Genomic DNA, 25892 nt, shown 5'->3' on the forward strand with positions numbered 1-25892 from the left:
CTCACACATACAACACAGGAGATATCTCACACACAGAACATAGGTGATATCTCACACACACAACACAGGAGATATCTCACACACACAACACAGGAGATATCTCACACACACAACACAGGTGATATCTCACACATACAACACAGGAGATATCTCACACACACAACACAGGAGATATCTCTCACACACAACACAGGTGATATCTCACACGCACAACACAGGAGATATCTCACACACACACAGGAGATATCTCACATACAACACAGGTGATATCTCACACACACAACACCGGAGATATCTCACACACACAACACAGGTGATATCTCACACACACAACACAGGTGATATCTCACACACACAACACAGGTGATATCTCACACACACAAACACAGGAGATATCTCACACACACACAACACATGAGATATCTCACACACACACAACACAGGTGATATCTCACACACACAACACAGGTGATATCTCACACATACAACACAGGTGATATCTCACACACACAACACAGGTGATATCTCACACACACAACACAGGAGATATCTCACACACACAACACAGGTGATATCTCACACACACAACACAGGTGATATCTCACACATACAACACAGGTGATATCTCACACACACAACACAGGTGATATCTCACACACAACACAGGTGATATCTCACACACACAACACAGGAGATATCTCACACACACAACACAGGTGATATCTCACACACACAACACAGGTGATATCTCACACATACAACACAGGTGATATCTCACACATACAACACAGGTGATATCTCACACACACAACACAGGTGATATCTCACACACACAACACAGGTGATATCTCACACACAACACAGGTGATATCTCACACATACAACACCGGAGTTGGTTATGGTGACAAATAGATCACAGTTGGTATGAATCGGAGATCAAAGTTGGGTTGGACACATTCTCTAGACAGTGGTCTTCCCTCCAGCAATAGCCAGGCAGTCATTTTGGACAACTGATCTTCACTTTGCGTAAGGTTTATGTTTGGGATGACACAATTCCTGAATACATCACTAGTACAATACAGATAGTACAATACATGATATCCTAGACTACTCACAGATTCATGTCTTGAGGCTGTACCGATTTACAAAATGTGAAATTATAAGAGTTTTGCATCAAAGCTAAGTTATCGCCTGCTGAAAATCAAAATGGAAAAACTGAACGCACAGCACACATTTGACTTAAACAGAAAGGGTATCGAAGCGACAGTCTCTTGTTAGTCAAGTATCACGTTACCCACTGACACATCAGGTAGGCACACTGTGACAACCCGTATATTTGGATCCCATAAATTCTTCTCTTGAATCCCAAACTAAACTTGTTTCTCTCTTGCCCACACAACCTCAAAACCATAAGTTCACAGGGAAGGTTTGAGTGAATGTTGTTTCATGCCACAGTCAGCAATATTAACGCTAGGTCACAGCGACCTGTAAACATTGTCAGACCAACTACAGGTCTACAGCATGAGCAAACCATATTCAATGGCACCCAATCCGCCGAATCAAAGAGCCGGACCAGCCCATTCCAACTTACTTATCTCATCATCGAATCTGAATCCCCAAGTCATTTATTAAGTCCATTGTGATGGCTTAAACCACTAGTTCAGTCGTGAATGACTTAGGTTTCATGGCGTGTTGATGTGTTTTCAAGCCTACTGTGGTCAGAGGGCGGTGAGATTACCTCCCTTGCCAACTCCACCCACATTTCCTAAAGAAACAATTTCATTGCAGGTCATTCTGAACGCGGGCCAAGGTGAAGGTCAGTATAACAATGTGTACTTACTGCTGGTTGTTCTCGCAGTCTCTGCCATGTGAAGTAGATTTCGTCAATGTCTGGCGGCAATGGCAAGTTGAAGGTCAGGGCGTAGTTATTGATGATGCCATTTCTCACATAATACAACTCCGCAGTTATGCCTGAAATTAAACACAATTCATTAACACCGATGTCAAAATACATAGCAAATTTTCATCAAGAGGTGCCTTGATACCAGTTCGTTATACTGACTTGCATATGATACACACACAATAAATGAGCATCTTCTGTTATATTCGATAGTGGTAACAACCACTTGAAAAAAACGACTATAAAAACAAAGAACGATATCCAGTCTAGACAATGTATGCAATCTGATGATTGATTGTAGAATCAATCAATTCAGACAAGATACAACTATTTTCCACTACTGTCATTCCTCATAAAGAGCCCATCCACAAACTGTTCCTGAAAAAGTCTGCTCTGCTCTGTGCCACTATACCTTATTGACTTGGTAATATCGATCACGGAATATACCTTTGCTGAACATCGAAAGTGTTCCAAGAACATCGGGAGACAACTGCCACATGATAAACTTGTACAATAGCACCTTCTAACAGTCTTCTCATCCTACACCTGACACACACCATTGTGACCAAAGAATCCCCATTCTGCCTCCACAAAGGTACAGCAGGTGCCCCTGAATCCCCTCAAAGGAGGACAGAAAAGCCCCGCTGAAGGACATACATCAGGGAACATGTTTTGGGCCCAAATCCTAGAAACGTCTTTTTTTTATATACAACCCTGAATCATAAACAACAAGGCTAGTTGATAGCCATCCCTGACATTTGACTAAAGTAATTGTGGAAGTTTTAACATGTGTATTATTGCTGCAGAAGCATGTCCCCGATGGAGACCAGTTGACAAAATACCCACTCATGATGCCTTTACCATGTCTTGTTTAGGAAGAAATCTGAGAACGCCTTTTAAAAAATATGCAAAACACCTGTTATTTTCTTAGCAATTGAAAAGTCATTTCCCTGAAACCAGGATGAGAATTGATTTGAGGGGGGCAGCCATTCCCTGCAAAATTGGATGTCAAAATGTTGATATATGAGAGCCAGCGAACCTCGGGTTGGGTTGCTTTCTTCGGAACACTGCTGTAACGGCCATTTTTATAAAATAACCTATTTGGAAGATGTGCATTGCATCATGGGATTATTAACAGGGCATGTGATTTACTATGCTCCGCGCAACTGTCAAAACAGGAATCTCACTGCAGCCAATGCAGCCAATCAAAGTTTATTGAGATAGTGAATTTGTAGCATGGTGAATAGCACAAAGCATCAAGTCGACTGAAAATGGCCCTATCCCTGGTAATAAAGGAATTATATCTCTGCATGCAGAATGTTAAACGTGTCAAACGAAGACCGTAGTAACAGCTTTCTGATTAATTCTCTAAACAAAGTACAGTTTAAAGCTCAAATTTATTGCAAATGAGGGCCTGTGCGAGCCAATATAATTTTATATGTTTTTATAATTCAGCGACTGAGTTCAGCGTTATCATGCAAGACATTCTGTAACGAGAGGTCTGGGTTTTCCCATCATGCCTTGTACTCACACAGATCGCCATGTGAAGCTCGTATAAAACGGCAAAACCACCACTAACTGGCTGATGAGGTCTATGCTATACAGCGCCCCGCTGCAGAAAACCAAAGTGTCAACACCAGGCAATGGCCTTTTCCATAAGATATTTGTATATACAGATGGCCCTGAATTGAAAATAGGTTTGCACAAGAATTAAATAATGGCAGGGCAATAACTTCCTGCCATAAATCACCAACGACAAAGTGTTATAGCGATGCAATACGGAAACCTTCCCTGCTACTGCCATGCATGTCTCCTCAATCTTCTAATGAAATATGATTTAGTTTTATCGGCAACAATGCATTTTCTCATCAATTTATTCAATAAAATCAAATTTGTCTGCCATCCTTTCATTCCATAGACTGTTATCTTTATTGAATATTTTATTGAAAGTGGAGTCATACAATGGAGTCTAAAGTCCCCTGTTTGTGCATCTTACAGGGTCCCCAATCTCACAAAATCTCACAAAATCTCAGTCAATAGATTTACAATCATCTCCTAATTGTGATGTGAAGTTTCACTCGATATTTTCACACTGGTGTTTTATGTGGAAGAAGGTCATGTCGCTACAATCATTCAGCTTATCGTGATGGAGACAACACCTTGATCTGAGTGAAGCGTGAAACTACAGCCTCTGATATACACCCCTCAGACTACAAGGGGACATGGTGTATAACGGTGGTCGACGTGGTGTATAACAAAGGTTGTCATGGTGTATAATGGACGTCAACATGGTGTATAAAGGAGGTTGACATGGTGTATAACGGAGGTCAACATGGTGTATAACGGCGGTCGACATGGTGTATAACAGAGGTTCACATGGTGTATAACGGAGGTTGTCATGGCGTATAACGGAGGTTGACATGGCGTATAACGGAGGTTGACATGGTGTATAACGGAGGTTGACATGGTGTATAACGGAGGTCAACATGGTGTATAACAGAGATTGACATGGTGTATAACGGAGGTTGACATGGTGTATAACGGCGGTCGACATGGTGTATTATCTTACCTTCATGTAAAATACTTTAATTTCATTGGTCAATGACGGTTTAACAAGTTTCCGTGTCACCCTACCAGGAGGGATACAGGAGGGTGACAACTGGAAAAAATATTACTCGCTGCCACGGTAACCGCCAAGCCGACAGGCTGTAGCGCTAACAATCGTATGACGTCATAACATGACGCATGCCGTGCCCGGAGTTCGAAAACCGTTTGATCAGCTGTTTTTGTGTTCACTTAGTACAGATATATTTTACTGACTTTCACTGCTTTATTTAAGCTATTTTATACATTGAGTGGTTGCACACTCAACTTAAACATAATTAACAATTTTTATAACAGTTTTATGCTTGTCAGAATATGTTTCACTGATGTTAAAAATCCAGTCGAGAGGCAGACGCCATTTTGTTTGCGTGTCATATAGTCGGTAGCGATCTTTAACATAAATTAAAATGATATTTTGTATATTTAACAAGGCGGTAAGATAAATACGTTGTATGCTTCTCTTTAGGGTAGTACGGTCTGATGTACGCCTGTTTGTAGCAGTGTCACCCGAGCCGGTAGGCTTATATAACGGAGGTTGACATGGTGTATAACGGAGGTTGACATGGTGTATGACGGAGGCTGACATGGTGTATAATATAAGTTGTTCACTGGTCTCGAGGGGGACATGGGCTGATGTACCCTCGATGTTTGTTTATCTCACAAACATGTTTAGACAAAAAGAAACATTAAGGGTACATCAACCCATGGGCCCCGAGGGACCAGTGAACAACGTATTTATCTTATCGAACACCTCAATGGTAATTTTGAACTGTTTGAAGCACGGGTATCGGATCATAGTATCGAGGACAAGATGACAAGAAAAACAAATTTAGAGTTATCTCCCTTCCATCGATTTGCATTCGCCAAACATCGGTAATTTCTGTATATCATACTTGATTCAATTGATTCGAGATAAAGAATTACTACCACGAAGTACCAAAAAGAAAAAAGGGTACATAGAAAAAGTTACTCGCTTGTAAGCGGGGAACATTGAAAATAATAGAAGGCGCCAATCAGGAACATTGAAAATAATAGAAGAGTGCTCATCATGGTGTATAAGAGTTGTATATCCATGATAATTAGAGGAAACTATGTAAATATCCAGAACGTTCATCAAGTAAAATAGCTACCTACTGACATCAACATCTTACATCACCTTACATCATTGTAACCCTACTTCTATTGTATGTGTTCAACCTTCTTTCTAGGAGACATAAAAAATAGCCCAACATTTTGGACATTGTGATTGTGTTTGAGTTGCACCTAGAACAGCGAAGGGGGGGTCGACATGGGAGTCGGATGTGACCCCCGCTTGACGAATCGATCTACCACAACACATCAGAATGGAAAGTGATCAGGCACAGCTTGATACTATTAGTCAGAGGGATCCATTCAGATGCAAATGTGTGCCTCTTTTCAATGAAAAAGTTAATAAGTACATTCATTTTTGCAATGAGACATGCTTCCCTATCACAGATGATATAGAAGGAGGCAAGGTCCCTTAGGTCAGACCTGAAAGTGCACAAACTGTGATGATTTAACAGTTGCCTGCCTATGAAAATACACCCATGGTTTTAATGAAGATAAAAGCTGTCGTTTCTTGATTATTTGCATGTTCTTGAAGGAATATCATTGGTCCCTCCAACTTCGCCTCGGACTTGACTTCACTTTTCATGGAAACCCTTGTGGACGCAACCAGATCAAAGCTGGCTGAACAAACGGAGGCGGCAGTGACGGCATGGCTACATCACCAATCCATTTCAACAGCAGATTATTTCATCCTCTGTGATTGATACTGTGAACATTCTATTCTCAATTCTAATGTAAAGGACTAATTAATCAATAAGTGGATGTTCGGGTCTGGTGGACAAACTGGATTGCCCAAAGCAGACGTAGGACCAATTCCTCCAGCTTCAAGTCCAATAACACGACAGACTCAGCCGACCAGGACCCGACATTCATCAAACAGATAGCAAAACACCTGAAACCTATCACACAAAGTCACACTCAGCACCCGAACTAGCCACAACCAAATCCTACATTGTTCCTCAGATTAAAGAAAGTCACAGAATACTTGCTATACTTAGAATGACAATTAAGTTTCTATAATACATTTTCTCAAACAGAACATTCCCCCCTCAAGCCTGAGTGCCAACCACACAAGTAATGGACTTGTTCTGTAGCTCACTCAACTCTAAAAACAAAGTCTCGTGAATTACTTGTACCTTTGCAAAATGGCTACTTTTGCAACAGCATTTTTATAATTGTCATACCAAGCGTTGCTTTTCACATTGTCAGAGGTATCCTTGTGTTTCGTCTTTGAAATAAAAAGGAAGATTTCTTTGCAATGATGGCAGTTTTAAATTTCCTTAAAATCCAATGTCGGCCATAGAAGTTATTATACTCTCCACTCAATGCAGTTAACTTACTGTACTCTCCACCCCATATGCATGCAGTTAACTTATTATACTCTCCACCCCATGCAGTTAGCTTATTGTACTCTCCACCCCATGCAGTTAGCTTATTGTACTCTCCACCCCATGCAGTTAATTTATTGTACTCTCCACCCCATGCAGTTAACTTATTGTACTCTCCACCCCATGCAGTTAACTTACTGTACTCTCCACCCCATGCAGTTAATTTATTGTACTCTCCATCCCATGCAGTTAACTTGACTGTCATTTGGTAGAATCAAATGTCTGATAACTCGCTCACATTGTGTCAAGGTAGATCTACTTCACAATACTACATTAGTTCTATGTGACAAGTATATACAGTAGAATCAAATGTCTGCTAACTCGCTAACATTGTGTCAAGGTAGATCTACATCACAATACTACATTAGTTCTATGTGACAAGTATATACAGTAGAATCAAATGTCTGATAACTCGCTCACATTGTGTCAAGGTAGATCTACTTCACAATACTACATTAGTTCTATGTGACAAGTATATACAGTAGAATCAAATGTCTGATAACTCGCTCACATTGTGTCAAGGTAGATCTACTTCACAATACTACATTAGTTCTATGTGACAAGTATATACAGTAGAATCAAATGTCTGATAACTCGCTCACATTGTGTCAAGGTAGATCTACATCACAATACTACATTAGTTCTATGTGACAAGTATATACAGTAGAATCAAATGTCTGATAACTTCGCTCACATTGTGTCAAGGTAGATCTACTTCACAATACTACATTAGTTCTATGTGACAAGTATATACAGTAGAATCAAATGTCTGATAACTCGCTCACATTGTGTCAAGGTAGATCTACTTCACAATACTACATTAGTTCTATGTGACAAGTATATACAGTAGAATCAAATGTCTGATAACTCGCTCACATTGTGTCAAGGTAGATCTACTTCACAATACTACATTAGTTCTATGTGACAAGTATATACAGTAGAATCAAATGTCTGCTAACTCGCTCACATTGTGTCAAGGTAGATCTACTTCACAATACTACATTAGTTCTATGTGACAAGTATATACAGTAGAATCAAATGTCTGATAACTTCGCTCACATTGTGTCAAGGTAGATCTACTTCACAATACTACATTAGTTCTATGTGACAAGTATATACAGTAGAATCAAATGTCTGATAACTTCGCTCACATTGTGTCAAGGTAGATCTACTTCACAATACTACATTAGTTCTATGTGACAAGTATATACAGTAGAATCAAATGTCTGATAACTCGCTCACATTGTGTCAAATAGATCTACTTCACAATACTACATTAGTTCTATGTGACAAGTATATACAGTAGAATCAAATGTCTGCTAACTCGCTCACATTGTGTCAAGGTAGATCTATTTCACAACACTACATTAGTTCTATGTGACAAGTATATACAGTAGAATCAAATGTCTGATAACTCGCTCACATTGTGTCAAGGTAGATCTACTTCACAATACAACATTAGTTCTATGGTTAGCATTGAATAAAACCACACCCAGTCAGCTTCCAGCCAAACGTGTGTCTACCATTAGGAGATCTTGAACAAATTAGTCCAACAATACTGCTCTTTAGCACTCAAGTGGCCATGCTGGAGGGAAACGGTATTGTAAGACATATGTTGTCCATGTGGCACCGACTCCCAGAGCTGGTCTAACTGTTGGTGCCTCTGAAAACAATGGAAAGGTGTCAGAGCGAGGAACCTCCATTACAACAAGCCCCTCGGCTGGAAGCTATTTCTGTGTATGACAACCAGTCTGCTGTACTAACATTCGTTCTTGAAGAAATTCCGACTCACTGAGCCGATACTGAAGATTCAGACGTTCAACAAAGTAAACTATGGTGTCCTCATGACTTTTCATTGGTGGACAAGAACATTTTTCTTCATGGAGTATGTGGGATATAACTGTTGTTATACACCCGGTGCCTGTCACTTGTACACTCATGGTACCGCCGATTTGCTTGTTCTGTGGCAGTACTGTATGGAAGTATCCTCTACACAATATATCAAATATGAACGATGGAAATTCCTTGTCTGCATAAAATTTCAAGAATTCTGTTTTTCTTCCCCTGCAGGAAACAAACAGCTTTGGAACTACAGTAAATTGTTCAAATATATATCAAAAACGTTTTTGTTGCATTTATCAAAAATATATTTGACAGCTACACCCTCCTCACAGTTTTCAAATCATCAAATTATTTCCTTCTTTACACAAATATATGAAATCAATTTCCAACATCCAAAACAAGGATTTTAGAAGAAACAATATTTTTCAAAGATATGACTTCTCCCAGATACTTCCAACAGACATCCTGATGAGGACTCCCGAAACAGGAACACGAGAAACCCATGAGACAAGGCCAGTAGATCGGGACCCAACTTCTCTGGTCAACATTGTTCCAAGATGATGTCATAACAACATACAAAGGTTATTTTGTTCCCTGGTTTTGATATCCCTGAAGAGCATGTACTCAGCAATAAACATTGGCAGATCATCCATCAAGCCTTGACAGCTATTTATACTGTTTTTTACAACTGCTTTTATCTCTGGCAGAAAATCCCTGAGTGGTCAGAATCTAATACGATAATGCATTTTGTGAGCTGATCTGTGGAACAGCATCCTAAAGATAAAAATATTCAATTTCTTTCCCATCTCATAACATGATACCATCAGCTATTATTTGCTTCAATGTAATTGTGGAATCATAAAAGTTTTATCTTTCCTTGATAATTTACATAATTCAACATGTTACATTTTCTTAAGTTGTCTGGGGTGCCTCATCACTAAAACAAGGTGATTGCAATATCCGTTAAACATCGTCCACGAGCTGCCATTCCTCTCAATAAAACTATTGCTCTTATTTTCACACTCTCATGGGATGCCAATTGTGATGGAATTGCTATTATATTACATAATAATGGACCCACTTCATACTTTGGCTACCTAGAAAAAATTCTGAATTTGAATTAAATTACACAAGCGATTGTTCTTTAACAAAAACAAAGGATATGTTTTTTATTTATAGGCATGAACCAAAAGAAATATTCATCTCCAGTTGTAGATTTATTCCTGAAAAGGTTTTTAGGCCAAATAGCAAATATATATAAGAACAAGCTCTAAGAAAACTTTAGAAAGCCATTAATATTGGCTAGTATCGCTTCCACAAGGATCTTCTGCATTACCAAATAATTCTGTGCTTGTCAAGCTACCATTCAGTAAGCTTAATCTCTGTCAGTTCTGCACATCATTCTCAAGGTGAAGAATAAGCATCAGTTTTTAACAAAAACTATTATGGACGAGTTTTCATCAATATCTGATGACAGTAAAATATGAAGGATACTATTTTAATGCAACAACTTCCAGACGATCTGATATCGTTCTAAGTTGGGCTCTTCAATCACCTCTAATGCTGCTAAATGTGACATCTACATTACGGCAGCATAAACTTCATGTTTTCTGCGATAATCACTTGGCTTGGCTACCAAATGATAGGACACAATTGCATCTGTAAAGCTAATATTTCATTTGATACTATCTTCCACACGACTCACAGCTGCAAGGTATTCCAGCATCCGCGATCTCTTGCATAAAACTACACACAAAACTAACGCTAGAAAAAAAGGAAATCTTCTCTATCAGAGATAATTCCTGATATACGTCTGATTCCCGCCTGACTTATTATGTGAAGCTGGATATTGTGGCAGCACCCTCTGGTGAGAGTTTACCCTCTACCGCAGACCGGGGACGGTAGGGTACACCTGCAAAGTATTTTACAATCAGGTCTGTTTGGAGTTCCTTAAACAGTTGTTCAGATCCATCTCCCGTTTGGATAACAGTTTGAAACTGTCAGGAATAGTTGTTGTACTAGCGGCATCAGATATTATTAGTCTCATTAATCCTGGCCGATCATTATCAAAGTATTGACAGAATAAACAGAACAGTTCCTTATAGAAATAAATCAAATGAAAACATATGCTTTACTGGAAGGATCGAGACCTTTATTAGTGTAACATTTACTGATGAATCTGTCCGCAGGAGTTACAGCAAAGTTCACCCCTCACTAGATATTATTTTACTGCATACGTAATTCCTTTAAAACCATAGACGATGATTGACAGTGCCAAAACTCCTGCTCCATCTCTTCTGATTTGCTGTATGTACATAAGGTCTGAGCTAAGGCTTCTATAGAGATAAAACTGTCATCATTAAACTCAAGTATATTGCTCTTATTTCATGCGCACCAATGGCAAAAGCTACACCGTAAACTGGAATCGTAAAGTGACAAGTACAGTAAGTGAATGTATGCTGGTGACATGCCCGCTGCTGTTGGTATCAATTCTCATTTTCTTCTGTTTACAGATACATTTTGGAGGCAATATTTTTCTATCATTATAATACCCATCAGCATATTTGGATTGTGATTTTACATATAGACCTCAGTTTAGTTCAATGTGTGATGTTCACAATATATAATGAAGTCTTTGAACGGCATTTAGAAGTGATACACATAAAGGTGAGAATTTACTGAAGTCAACATTTCGGAGTATATTCGTATTCACCTGATGAAGAAGTAAGAATATATTCTGAAAACAATGACAATGTGAATACATCCAGTATGTTAATCTGCTCCTCTACACCGATCTAAGTAAGGCTGCTGTGCCTGCTGATCACATCTTGAGAGACGCAACTTCCACAACCCCCTCTGAAGGAGGTATATTTCTACAGCCCCTTGTCCAGCTTCTCTTCTGGCCAACATGTGGCAATGGTAAACCTGTGTGTGTAGGTAATGGATGCAGTGACTTCATCTCGATGTAGAAGTATCTAAACACCAACTGTTAGCATGGTTAGGATTGCAACTGTAAATTTCACTGTCCAATCACCTTCCTGGTATCAAATCTCAAAGATCAAACGTTTTGGAAGCACCATAAGACTTCAATTAAACACCACATGGCAGCAATAGAGCCTCACTAAGGTAGTTACTACAGAGTTACTTCCCCTTAATGAGATTCAATATGGTCGCTTTAGGCAAGGTATTCAATTTCTTAGAGTATCATCACAGTCAAGAATGTAAGTTCTTCAAGTGAGTTTCTGGTCTGGAAACACAACATTTCCTTAAATAGATTAAACAGATTAGTGTTCTCTTCCTTTCATTCACACTCAACTTACTTTTGAGAAAATTGGCACCTTACGTCTGTGCTAAGATCTAAGACTACTTTTCCCAAACTTTTTATTCAGAATGCTGTTTAACAGATTTATTTTCAATTATTCATCATTTTAAAGAAGTAACAACAGTTTTCTTTCTTAATAAAATTTTATCATGCAAGCCATGATCATGTTTTTCATGTAAAATAGTTTGTCTGAATATAGCCAGCAATATTCCAGCTGTATGGAAGCAGCATGTAAATAAACAAATCTGGATCAGACTAACATGTGATTGATATTATGAGCACCAACTGGGGTAAAATGACAGACAGTCAACAAATCACTGAGCCAGCCCCTGATTCATTAAGCTGCTGGTACAGATGAGCCTACAGAGGGGCTATTCTAACCCAAAATATTCACTGGGTAATCACCTATAGATAGGTGTCATATACAAGAACACGACCTCCACAGAAACCCTGACTGTCTGTCTAGGTCAGGGACAGTCCACTTAAATTATTTTGGGGCAAGAAATTTCGGACATTAATATTTTGTCCAGAAATATTCCAAAAAATGAATAGTATATTTTGTCAAAAACAGCCAAACTGAAATTCGTAAAAGGGTTATAGTGAAAATGTTCGGATTGTTTAATGATGCCCAGTAACAACACAGTTTGTCAGCTAACAGAAAATCAGATTTTTCAAACACATCTCCCCTTCTCCTCACAAATGAAAAGTATTCTCCCTCCATGTACGATGAAACTGTACCCCACACTGAGGAGATTACTTCACAGACGGAGGTGAACAGGGCCCATGTTGATGAAGGAATGAATCTTACACAAAACAATATCTCCATGTAGGTTTTGCTAATGACCAACCTCACTGTGGTATTTCGCTACGACTTGTTAGTAGAAAATACCTAATAGTGTTCACACACACACACACTGTGTTTATGTGATTACCGTCACCCCGAGCTGTCAGATGCTGAGCTCCTAATGGGGGTAATAGCTCAGTAGTGTGTATTTCCCCACCATAACCAGTTAATGCCCCTATTAATCATTATTTGCAAAGGCCAGATGGCATCTTCGTTTTTGTAGCATAAAGGTTATGTCACTTCTAGACTTTTAATCATTTTAAAATGTCATAAACGAGCTTTAACAAACTCATGCAAAGCTGTTGCATTCAAACACACCAAAACAATGCTTGTTACCTATCACTTCCCGTTTTGCTTATATTCACCAAACTTTATGATACATATCCTATGAATCACTTCTACAAACAATGCTTTATTATGACCAAGAATTTGATACACTCTCTAAAAAAGAACAATTCCTAATAATTTTCACAAACAGAAGTCCTGAAACAATTCCCAAAATATGTCACCATCTTTACAACTTTAAATGAATTCTGTATATTACCATAGTCTCCTCATATATTATTTCCATGTCATTATACCACATTATTTCTGAAACATTGTTATAATGTACATCATTTATGTATGAAATGTATCTATATTTCTTGTACCTGCTGTGTATATATTGGTAGTTTATAGAATATTTCCACTGTGTCTTCATGGAATGCTATGCAATAATATCTTATCTTATACAATTAAACTGCAGATTGATGTACTTGCAAGGTAGCAATATATGTCTCCAAGATGTTATCACCTTTCATTCCTTTAAGTGATCCATTTATATCATTTTTAGCTATTAGCAAGTTTTTCCTTCACACCAAACAGAAGTTGTTTCTGAGGATTGTCAAGACTAGGAATACTTTGTGATGACATATTTTTAACACAAATTTCAACTTTCTGAACAATGTAATTCCAATACCTTCACATTTAATGTAGAAAGACAATAGTGAAATAACACCTGGTTATCAGTATCACTGTGGCAACAGAATAAAATCATCAAATATATATTCCAGTAATAACGAATATGAATGAGACATAATATCTAAGGTATGATCAAAAGCAGAGGCTGTGACAAATCAGAAAAGAATTCCAAATATTTTGGCATATTTATACTTTTAGGCAATTGTCAATAGACTCTTTGAAACAGCAACAACAAATTACTGGCAATTCAAACAATTTAGGAATTTCTGGAATCACACACACAAACTCAATATGAGAGACGTGGCTGGGGAATCCTACAAGTGTGGGGACACCATGCTAACTCTCAGCCTGACAGGGCAAAAAACACCCAGCAACGGGGAAGCAAGCACCAGGTAGAAATGTCTATAGATCCTCGTTACAGGTGTGCCCATGCCGAGACGAGGTTTGGTTTAAAAGGCATGCCATGCACCCCAACCTTTAGGTAATTTGTTTGTTGAAAATGTTGTGACAGATTGTGTTTTACCAGGGCTAGAGAAAGTTTGTAAGTTACAATTTCTTAAATATTGTTTTCATTGTCAACAAACTTTTGATGTAATCATATAACGTACAACCCTGCGACTTTACATGACACACAGATTTATACTGGTCAGGAAAGTAACATGACTGAATCTACCGTGGGCCTCCTTTCACAAAGCACTAAGGTGATCATAAGTCACTGAGGTAACCTAAGTCCAATGTTAAAGAATGGGAGTTAAGGTTAACCTTAGTAAAGGTTGCTTCGTGAAAGGAGCCTCTGGTCACAAAGTAAATCTCATCTTGCAGTGTACAATGACTCTCTGACCACCCTTGCCCCCCCCCCCCCCATGTTAACTGTTCAGCTGCTACTGTATACCTTCCACATCCCCACTGAAGGCCCCCCCTAACTCCGCTCCAGCATCACCCAGTATCACCCCAGCTTACCTACATGCCCTAAAACATGTCCAGTATAGAAAGTTTTCCCGCATTATTTATCCCTAGAATTCTTGGTCTGTGTTGTAATTCGATAAATTACAGCCCGCCTGCTCTGTAGCCATTTCATTAGGTACAATCATGTGAATATAGTTTTTCTTATTGATTCGGAGAATTTCCACCAGTCAAATGTGCAGCCTTCTTTTTGCTTCTGAGCCTTGTGTATAGCTCCTTGGCTTTTGTGGCCTTGCAACCTATGTGGCTCGCAAATCAAATTAAATACTTCTCCCAATTATGACAATATTCATTTTTTAACATGCTAGCTTGATTCAGTGAGGAAGAAAAATGTCTTGCGTAATGCTGCTAATGCACTTGGGACAACAGTTTCTCTGAAATGCATCATTCTTGCATCCGTTATTCAGAAGCACAAAATTAGACTTAAAAAAGTTTTAAGTTCCCTGTGCAATACATTTAGCCACCAACCAATTCTTCTCCAAAGAAATGAGGCATTGAATTTGGATTTTGAAAAATATCTCTTAACACTTTAATTCAAATTTTCTTAATGTTGTTTGCAAGTAATGCATGCACAATGAAAAAGAAATATCCAATTATAGTCAATGTTTAATACTACCCCTCTGACGACATGTGAAAATACAACCTCTGCAGCCAAATTCTCGGATGGAGGTAGGAAGGTGACATAGATGAGCGAGGTTTACAAAAAATCAGTGATTTACTGAAATGATGAGAAAGTGTCTGAAGTGGCCAGCAGAATACCACTGTCCACACAACTTATCATGGGCAGTTTAAAATAAAGAGGATTTCTGTTGAAAAATCTAAAGATAGAATCTATTCACAGGAATTATAAGACTTTGTAGCAAAACTATGTAAACTGTGCTTAATGGCTTTCAGATACATCAAAGAAAATGCAATCAGACACTGACACTTTTAATAAGTCATCATACTACATTCCTCATCCTCCTGGCTGGTACAGTTCATCAGCAGTCGCATGTCCTCTAATAGAGAAATATCAAGTGCTATGGCTGGAAATAAACCCTAACTGGGTACCCGGTAGGACATTTTCCAGTCCACTTCCACAACGAATACACATTTACCATTGTAACTCCCAAACATGGACTTACTTACTTACATGGACACACACTTCACATCTCAAACTACTGCTACCATAGGGGTGGTGGGGTAGCCTAGTGGTTAAAGCGTTCGCTCATCACACTGAATACGTGGGTTCAATTCCCCACATTGGTACAACGTGTCAAGCCCATTTCTGGTGTTCCCCGCCATGATATTGCTGGAATATTGCTTAAAGCGGCGTAAAACCAAACTCACTCACTCACTACTGATACCATCAATGAATGGGTACCCGGTGGGACATGTCAATCAGTTACCAAACACTGATGTTGCCAGAACATTTCTGCTGCAATAACTTCCCTCATACCCTAAACATAGGCTATAACATTGGCCATGATCACATCACTACAGAAAGCCCTCAAATGTGAGGTAATGAGACAATCTGCACAATCTGAATTACAGATCTTATGATAACAACCATAAAATACCCTCACAAACAAATACTATAAAACCAGCTTTATTCATAACTTCTGACATTTGGACATTGCCAAACTGTTTAACAATGATAAATTACAACGCAGATAGTTTGAAATGTACATCCTAAATATGACAACCTCACCCTGAATAGGGCCATACTTGTGCCTTTCTTTGTCTTGAACACAGGAATGGTAAATATGCCTGGCAGCGACCATGCCAGTACATGGCAGAAAACCAACACCGCTTGCCTACATTTATACATCTGGGAGAGAAAGGAAATTATGCACAGCGAGCAAAAACTATTTTCTGATATTCCCATTATACTTAAATGTGATTTAAAGCTAATACAGAGACTGTGCTTTCAATAGATGATGCACTGAAAGCCAGCTGGAGCAGGATGGGAGCACACGGATCGGTGCTGCAGTTTATTTCTCTATGTCGGATCAAAGCCGTGAAAGTACACAGTCTGTATAGCGGTTTCCTTCCAGAAGCACTTAGTGACCCGCCAGTTCTAATGTCACCATTCTTGCCACAGAGCCTACTAAATCAGGAGACATGAAATATTCATGGAGTGATGACTTGTTGCCATACTTTACCTCCACGTGGAGCCTGTCAACACAAACACTCAATGGGCTGGAGTCATTTCACGTGATGAATTGGGATATAATGCATCGGCCTTAATTTGTTGGTTGTATTTATCAATTTCCTTGACAAAGCTAATAATGATGGATTAAATACAATAACCAATACATAATTGTGACTGCTATTTTGCCTTGCATCCAATGGAATCAGTCTCTGGAGATGATCTCAACTGGTTGATCTCTGGTCTTGAGGTAATTTATTGACAAGGCTACCCTGCCACCCCTCAAGACTTCATAGGGTAGTGGGGTAGCCCGATGGTTCAAGCATTCACTCATCACGGCGAAGACCCAAGTTCAATTCCACACATGGGTAAAATGTGTGAAGCCCATTTCTGGTGTCCCCTGCTGTGATATTGCTGGAATATTGCTAAGAGCAGGTAAAACTAAAATCACTCACTCACTCGAGACTTCATAAACAGGACCAGTATCAGTGGAAGCAGCCCTTGTGTGAAGTAACTTGAATAATACAGTGTGTGAGTGAGGGAGATGGGTTCCATGCTTCAATATTTCAGGTACACCACAACAGCAGCTTGTTGTCTGAAGTTTTGGTTTTAAGACAAGAACCAGTTTGGCAGAACCCACCAGTATGGGAGGAGGGGCACGCTATCCTGCAACAGTGTTCACGTCTGATCCACACAAACAAGTGCCTACAACAGAGTAGACCACCATCCAGCCTGGAGTCCACAATATAATAAAAAGGAGCCCTGAGACTTTCGTCATTGAAGCTGTGGAAATCTAGATTTGCCACATCTTCCAGACTTGCGTGAGCCTTGTTGGATATATTCAGGGTCTGTATGACCGACTATGTGGAGAGTTACACTAGTGTTTTAGGAGCTTCTTCCACCTCACAGTGGAGCCAGATTTAAAAAAACAACAACTGTACTATGATCAATAGTATGACATAACTGATTCCAGATTCCTCTTAATTTTACACTTGGAAAGTCTGCACCCAAATCCCTGCCAATTAACAGACTCCAGCAACTAAAACAAATATCGTGTGAAATCTGTTCATTCACTGAAGTCCAATTACAAGGTCAGCTCCAACTGGAACAAAAGCCTATTCAGCTGTGATCAAATCATAAGTCTTCAAGAAAGTTAGTTTTTTTGTGAAGCCCAGCAAGGTCATTAAGTTGTAGTCAGAGGCCAACCTTGTTAATTAGCTTCCATCAATCTGCGATATCCACGAATAGATCAAACAAGTTGTCATTCTTTCGCCATCTTTCATAGTCTTGCGTCTTCCTGTCACTTTCCGATTTCCAAGACGCAAAAGGAAGTCTATGAAAAGCCCTAGAATGTAATTTGGTTCCTTGCATTAAAAAAAATGCTTTTAGACTTCCATACGAAAATATCCGACACGGAAATTTTTTTCTGTAGTCAACATTTGTTCATTTGTATAAAAAATATCTAAAAAGATACCAATGTTTATTTTGTTGCAGTATTTCTTCAGCTGCACCTCTGATGCACAAATGCTAAAATGTTGAAAAATCAAGATTTATCTTTGGACAAAGCAATATTGTAAAATGGTAAACAAATAATAATACTTTGTAAGAAACAATATTTACAAACCCCCACATGCTTAGGTTTTGCAAAGGATTTGAAGTGATATAAAAACATCAGTCGAAAATGACAAAATTCATTGAAATCCCATATAGCTGCAACTGGCTTGTCATTACTGCAAGAATTTCTATTAAACAAACTTGTTCAAGTTTAAAGAACTTAATTTCATAAATAATTATTAACTATGGATTTATCAATAATATTAAAGCAGTTTATAGATTATTCTTGCTTCAGTTCTCACTAAGGTTTCTACAAGTAGATAATTTCTAGTGCTGTTACACAGCTACAGAAAGAATGAGTGAGACCTGCTCAACTAGTAGTAATAATCTGCCAATATGTTGGCAGGGGACACTAGAAACTGGCTTCACACATTATATATAGATAACTTATAACATATATATAAGTTACAATATAATATTATTGTACACATTTAAAAAAGCCTTGAGATCATGATTAGACATTATTCATAAAATAGACCAAAATATGACTTAAATATATTAAATTATTGATAAAAATAGCACTGTGATAAGTAATATGTTATTCACAGTGAAGCATTAAATGTAGAACTAAATACAGGACTGTGGATCATAAATATTTCCATTCAACAGATATGAGATGGAGGAAGACACAACTACACCTTATCATAGAGTCACACCTTTAAACCAGGCTGCAACAAACTGCAACCTATTTCAATTTCCGTCTCCACCAAATTCACCAAAAGCATGAATCTATCAGCCCTCTTGCTATCAGAGGGGTCATAAATGGCCATCCAGATCAATTTGGTCCAATGGTAATGTGGACCTTTGAAGTCTACAGACTAATGAACTCTACATGTGCCTGTTTACCTACTCTGGGTCTATGATTGGGCTAACTTGGAACCTCATAATCTTCATCCATATGATCGCTGATTGGGTAATATGTGATTATTGATCTGTATTTACCAGTGACAGACCGATGTTGTTGCTGGTGTGCATGACGATGTGTCAACCATGGAGTACATCCCCCCTAAAGACCGCCCATCAATCCATGGCATCCCCACTTGTAGCACTGTTGTTATAGTTTTCAAATGGACATTGTGGTTCCACCCTAGTAGCCCCATCAGCATTATAGACCCCTGCAGTGTAAATGAGAGCCTGTGACTTTCATTCAAGAATATAGTTTCATTCTTGGTTGTTTGTTTTTTTGTTTGTTTTAAACATATTTTATTCATGAGAAAAGGATTGGGTACAAGTTATACAACTTAGAACACCCTCTCCGTAGTATTTACATAGTATTATTTACATTCATTCTACAAGATGGACAGAGAAGAACAGAGCAGAAATATGGGAAAAAGAGGAACAATTGCAACATTTAAGAAAATCGTTTTGAATGACAAATATATGTTTGAACAATTTTAAATATGTTTTGATTTATGTGAACAGTCAGATCTGCATTGCCATGTAATAGTAACTCATAGGTTATATCCACATTTGTAATACTGCGTAAATTAGTTGGTTGACTGGGTATCCTTGTAGTTGTACAGCAGAGGTAGTTTCACCCCCAATATCAATCAATGGTTTGTCTGGTCCAGGCTCGATCATTAAATGACACTCATTAATGTTGTGTCAAACAATAAACAAAATTCAAACTCATACTCCTGTTGTCAATCCTCACGAGATGGAGATTTTTATCTTCAAAACTTCACACACACCCCACCCCCACCCCCCATCCCCAAACCATACTCTCTCAATCACTCATCACAAAGCCACATGCAGCAATCGGAGACAGTACTGTATGCAATATGACAGTACATCAGAAAGTACTTCAGTGTTTCTGTTACCACGGCAGGTAACACAGGCAAATACTGGACTGGTCACTAAATCAATTGATAGGAAATACCTTCCCTTACAGGTCACTTCATTCCCTTCCCAAGTCAATAACATGGATCACAGAACACCTTGAAACTTTCGTTACTCCAACCTGACAGGCAAGTAGAGTTTTCTGTGCAATTTGCGGAAATCACAGGAACTGTATGGAAAGTTTCCTATACAGTGATGAACCAGAACAACAGTTATTCTGCTCACCTCTGCAAGGACTACACGGATCAATTAAGAGGCAGGAAGCCCACTTGACAACATGTCATGTGAACTGGGCACAGGGTCAAAGTCAGTACCAAACATGTTACATCAGATATCAATCTCCTGATTCCTGAAAGCAACTTAAACCACAGAGACAACACCAGAATTAAATTGAGTTCAAAGATCTGAACACAGCCCTCAAACTGCTTGTTTGAAAGTAAATAGACTGAAACACAGTGATTCCTTACTGCATTATTTCATGTTCTGGTCTCCAGTATGAAACCCTTTCACCCCAACTACTACAAGTCACCCAGAAATGTGCTTCTTCAAAGATATTCCACTCCAGGTTTGTTTTTCTAATTATTTTCACTAATGGAGGGTCGGAATCTTTAATTTCCTCTATCACAATGAAAACAAACTAGGTATGTTGTGCTAGGGACTGCCTGGGAGAAGACATGTGGAGGTGTAGGGAGAGTTCCAGGCAGGCAGGAGATGAACACTACTATTTACTTTGAACCAAGTTGTAGATGTTGTGAGTGGGTGGGTTTGAGTGAGTGAGTGAGTGAGAGAGGGAGTGATGGAAGGGGGGGAGTGAGGAATGGAAGGAGGGAGCGGGTAACCATTACTCTACAATATTCTGTAACTTTCCAACCATGGTCAGCTTTCAAAATTCACATTGGTACTTAGGCCCGAAGCTGACTGAAAACCACTCCGACCCACAGCTTTTGTCCTTATGGCCAACAGCTTTTTCATCCCCAGGAACTAAGAGTACTGTCTCCATATTAAGACATAGGGCCTACACAGTTTGATCAACACCCACAACGTTTTATGGTTGTGGGTCCTTTAGGGCCAGCAGCTTCTCAGGGTTAAGGGCAAACACCGACCAAAGTGAATGAATGTTCTTCAAGCTGTGATCAGCAATATTCCATGTACACCATGGCCCATCGAGCGACTCGGAAAACCAATGCTTGACATCATGAGCAGCATGTCCTGCCTTTGCACTGTGGCTGAGAATGATATGTGTGGCTTTCAGCAGAGTACAGTCAGCGAGGCAAGCAGGGTTGGCGTGTGAGATGGTGGCCACCAGTATGGGTGTCTGTGTTGTCTAAGTAAACACCCCCCAGAGGAGTGAAGCATCCAGTTCCTCTTGGGCCTGACTTATCATGTTCACCAGTCAGTCTATCCCCCTGGCACCGCTCCGATTCTGACAGGGTTGGAATACTCTGCAGGAGAGACGTTCAGGCAGATATTACGCAAACAAACAGTTCAGACTGAGAGTCACGAACTGATGAACAGGCACTGATTATCAGGAGTAAATGTATTCTGCGTGCCCAATGTTCTGTTTCTCCAAACAGCAGCCCAGTAATATCCTAACCAAGGATCAACAACGATAATCCTCAAATACTCCCTCCGTGAATACTACCCATCTGTTTATATGAGGAGTGAGTGAGTGAGTGAATGGACTTGGTTTAATGCTGTTTTGTATTCCGTCCTATCACTGTAAGAAAGAAGGCATTATTCACCCAGTAGAGAGAATCTGATGTTCCTGTACAGAATGAAGCAATTAACCCTATTAATCCATACCACCTTGAACACAGCATACATCAAAAGCAAAAACACAAACATTCCAATTACCACAATTATCCGGCCAACTATTTCTATTGTAATGATTGGTTCTCCTTGAAATTGTACCCTCTTGTCACCACCATCATTGGTAAATTAGTTGTAGAAGAGCTCATGCCAGCCTGACCAAGGAACAAATAGCATTGTCATCACAACCTACCCATGACCTTGTCAGTTACTCATGCTTGAAATCACTGCAAAGTGTTGTCTCTCTTTAAACCTGCAGCCTGATCCACAATCCCCCTCAGGCATCAGCCATTGAAACACAGCCTTTGATCAGAGGCTTGTAGTAAAACATTTTATGATTTGAAAGATGCGAGAGGAAGCAGATCTGGTGTTGTCATAAGAAGTGCAGTTCCTGGGGCTACTGATAACACAGGCGCCACAATTCTCAACAACCACCCGAGCCTCCATCCCCTACAAATACCTGTAATTTGCAGATCAATACCTCAACGATAGCTTCATTAAACCTTAGTAATTATTTCATGATAGGGGTTAAATATTCAGAGGTCTTTCTGTTGGTTTTACTGAGTAGTACACATCTCAACAGTACCACTCAGGAGAGTCCAGACTTCCCTCTGACATGACAACCCACAACGAAATATCTCGGCATGGTCGAGCCGCACACTCACAGAGTCCTGTGTATATGCAGCGTATATGACTACGTATGTACATAAGTTAATGTATATATTACTGAAATAGTACTTCACTTGTTAAACATTTCAGTTACATATTTTTGCTCTATTAATCACAAACAATACTTAAATAAAATTTGGTTCAAACCTACAAACTCCATTTTTCAAAAAAGTCAAATAGTGAGACAAAGAACCCTTCATTATCATCTGTGTCACATTGGAACTTCCTTTCTTCAATATCCTCACGTACAAACTACACTTTAATATTCATTTTTCACTTAAATAGCCATGGTTATCAAAATCAATTACTTTCTTTTAACTTTTTCATCCCACCATATCAAAAACAAATCTGTCACGTTCGCCAAATGCACCATTAATTGCAATTCGGAAACAGCCATGTTCGTCATACCCTAAGACTCAGTCAACCCTTATATATTCATCTGGCGCGAAAACCCATTTAGCAGTGAAAAAGGTCTACAGGAATATGAACAAGGATTTACGATGTTTTCTGTGTAAACCAGCACTGTCTATGAATGACAGCTTTATATACCTGCCATAGATGTTTCATGTAGCGGGCAACGCTCCACTCATCAGAGTCGCGAAGAATTTGTCAAGAAAACCTAAAATGATAGACAAGCTGGATCTAATTAATCAAAATCGAGTCAGTGAGTGACAATGAGATGGGCAGATTTTACACAGATGTTTCCAACATATAACTAGTTTTTTATCCAGTTTATTGATTAAACACAAGCAAACGAGATGTGGGCACATCTACATGGTTTGGACAGCGCGACTCCTCGTTCATTCAGCAATAAACCTTTCTCGCCAATTGACTTTCTTATGGGGCAAAAACACACTCTCAAAGCAATTCCGTTCCTTCTGAGACAAAATAATCATGAAAATTATACACAACTTGATGTTTCCTAGATACTGAAAACATGGTTCTAATTTACACCAGCAGAGGCTGAATGTCAACAGAGAATTTATATATGTAGATAAATCCTGAAACTTCCTTCAGCTGAGATCATAATAATCTAATGCATCCCCTAACAAGATTTTGTACGGGCCATTTGCTGCTCTTGGTGTCGATGAACTCTTCACACGTCTGACTCTCTCAAATCTTCAAAACCACATAAAAACCATCACCGTTACCAGATATGTCAAATGTTTAGAATAAATGAGCAAATCTACATGTGCCCAGGCAGGACTCAAGGAATAGCGTGGCAATCAGATTTCATGTTTTCATAAATGAGAAAAGTTCTCAACTTCTGAAAAAATTAATTCTTAATCATCACATTAGCAATATATAATGTTATGGTTTTAACTCCAACCCTGTGGAAACAAAATATGATGCATGATAATGTTGCACATTCTCTTTATTTTAATCTTTTTAATGAAAGTACCAAAGCTGCCTCATAATTTCATGCAATTTATGGCCTTTTTTATTTCCTCTAAAAAAGCTTCGCAACATGGGAACTGGGCATAAGTGGTTAATGTACACACAAAAATTTCAAGCAACCAATATGTAAATATAATAAAATTGTAATAAATTTTGAGTAAACATATTGTTGCCATTTGAGGTACTAAATGTCTGTAGTAATGCTTAGATTTACAACATCGACACTCCAACCATAACATGACTGCCCAGGCCTCCCAAGTACACAGTACAAATACTGGGACCTGCTTGTTCTCCCTCTCAACAAGACTTGCAGCCAGCCTACACTCACCAGGTTTATAGTAAACCCATAAAGTCCTATATTCAGTCAGTTAAGTATTTGAGACACTGAATAATGTCCACCTGGTTCAAGCGTTGTTCGGAACCATTATGTCTACTCAGCCACATATGCAGCAAACTCAGTGGTGAAGTATTTCCCTTTAAGAACACCCATTGAGTAAGTCGCTCCTAAATCAGGCATTAATCACAAAGAATGCGGCAGCGCGCGGACCCTACAGCCAAAAGACATGGAAGTTAATGGGTAAATAATAACGTTAGTCCAAGTACAGTAGTCAGGTCAGGATATGAAAACAGGAAATATCCACCCTACAAATATACATGAACTACACATAACTTAACACTGTAAAAGAGGTGGCGACGTAGTGTTTCAATTTTTATCGACACTTTGTTCGAGTTTTCTTACATATTTCTAAGCATGAAGTAGGTGGTGTCGGTAAGTGTGAAGGTCGTCCTACTGGAGACAAGCTGACTATAATTACAGCTTCTAGCGCCACGGTCTGCTGGCTGGTCAAAGCCTTAATATCGGTTTACTTCCAACGGCAAGGGTACGTCTCTGTGTTAAAGGTGCATTGAAACCATTGTCACACATACCCTGAAACACTGATGGCTTCCATACAAGTAATGAAGACAACACACCAAGGTCCAAGGTTTTTTCCTATTTTCCCACATTTTTAAGAAAAATACAAAAACAAAATGGGGAGAATGCTATTTAATTCCAAAAATGACTGTTTGGTTGAGAGGGGTAATGGTGTACTGTCGTCTCGTATAAACTGGACACTGGTCTACATGGGAGACTCGAGACAACAGTACACCATTACCCCTCTCAGCCAAACAGTCTCATGTCACTGGTCCACTGTATAAACTGGACACTGGTCTACATGGGAGACTCGAGACGACAGTACACCATTACCCCTCTCAGCCAAACAGTCTCATGTCACTGGTCCACTGTATAAACTGGACACTGGTCTACATGGGAGACTCGAGACGACAGTACACCATTACCCCTCTCAGCCAAACAGTCTCATGTCACTGGTCCACTGTATAAACTGGACACTGGTCTACATGGGAGACTTCGAGACGACAGTACACCATTACCCCTCTCAGCCAAACAGTCTCATGTCACTGGTCCACTGTATAAACTGGACACTGGTCTACATGGGAGACTCTTCGAGACGACAGTACAC

The 25892-nt window shown here is 39.2% G+C and overlaps 1 protein-coding gene across 2 annotated transcripts in view; it reads right to left on the reverse strand.

The window, feature by feature from the left end:
- Positions 1-25892, reverse strand: part of LOC124263413 (tyrosine-protein kinase RYK-like) — a 125509-nt gene that overhangs the window by 52844 nt on the left and 46773 nt on the right. For both annotated transcript variants that reach the window (XM_046698043.1, XM_046698042.1), the window contains exon 2: positions 1841-1971. In XM_046698043.1, coding sequence (XP_046553999.1) covers positions 1841-1971 — 131 coding nt within the window. The remainder of the gene's footprint in view (positions 1-1840; positions 1972-25892) is intronic.

The sequence above is a fragment of the Haliotis rubra genome, unplaced genomic scaffold, assembly GCF_003918875.1.
Source record: "Haliotis rubra isolate DU_JTF1 unplaced genomic scaffold, ASM391887v1 Scf880, whole genome shotgun sequence".
NCBI classification, from domain to species: domain Eukaryota; kingdom Metazoa; phylum Mollusca; class Gastropoda; order Lepetellida; family Haliotidae; genus Haliotis; species Haliotis rubra.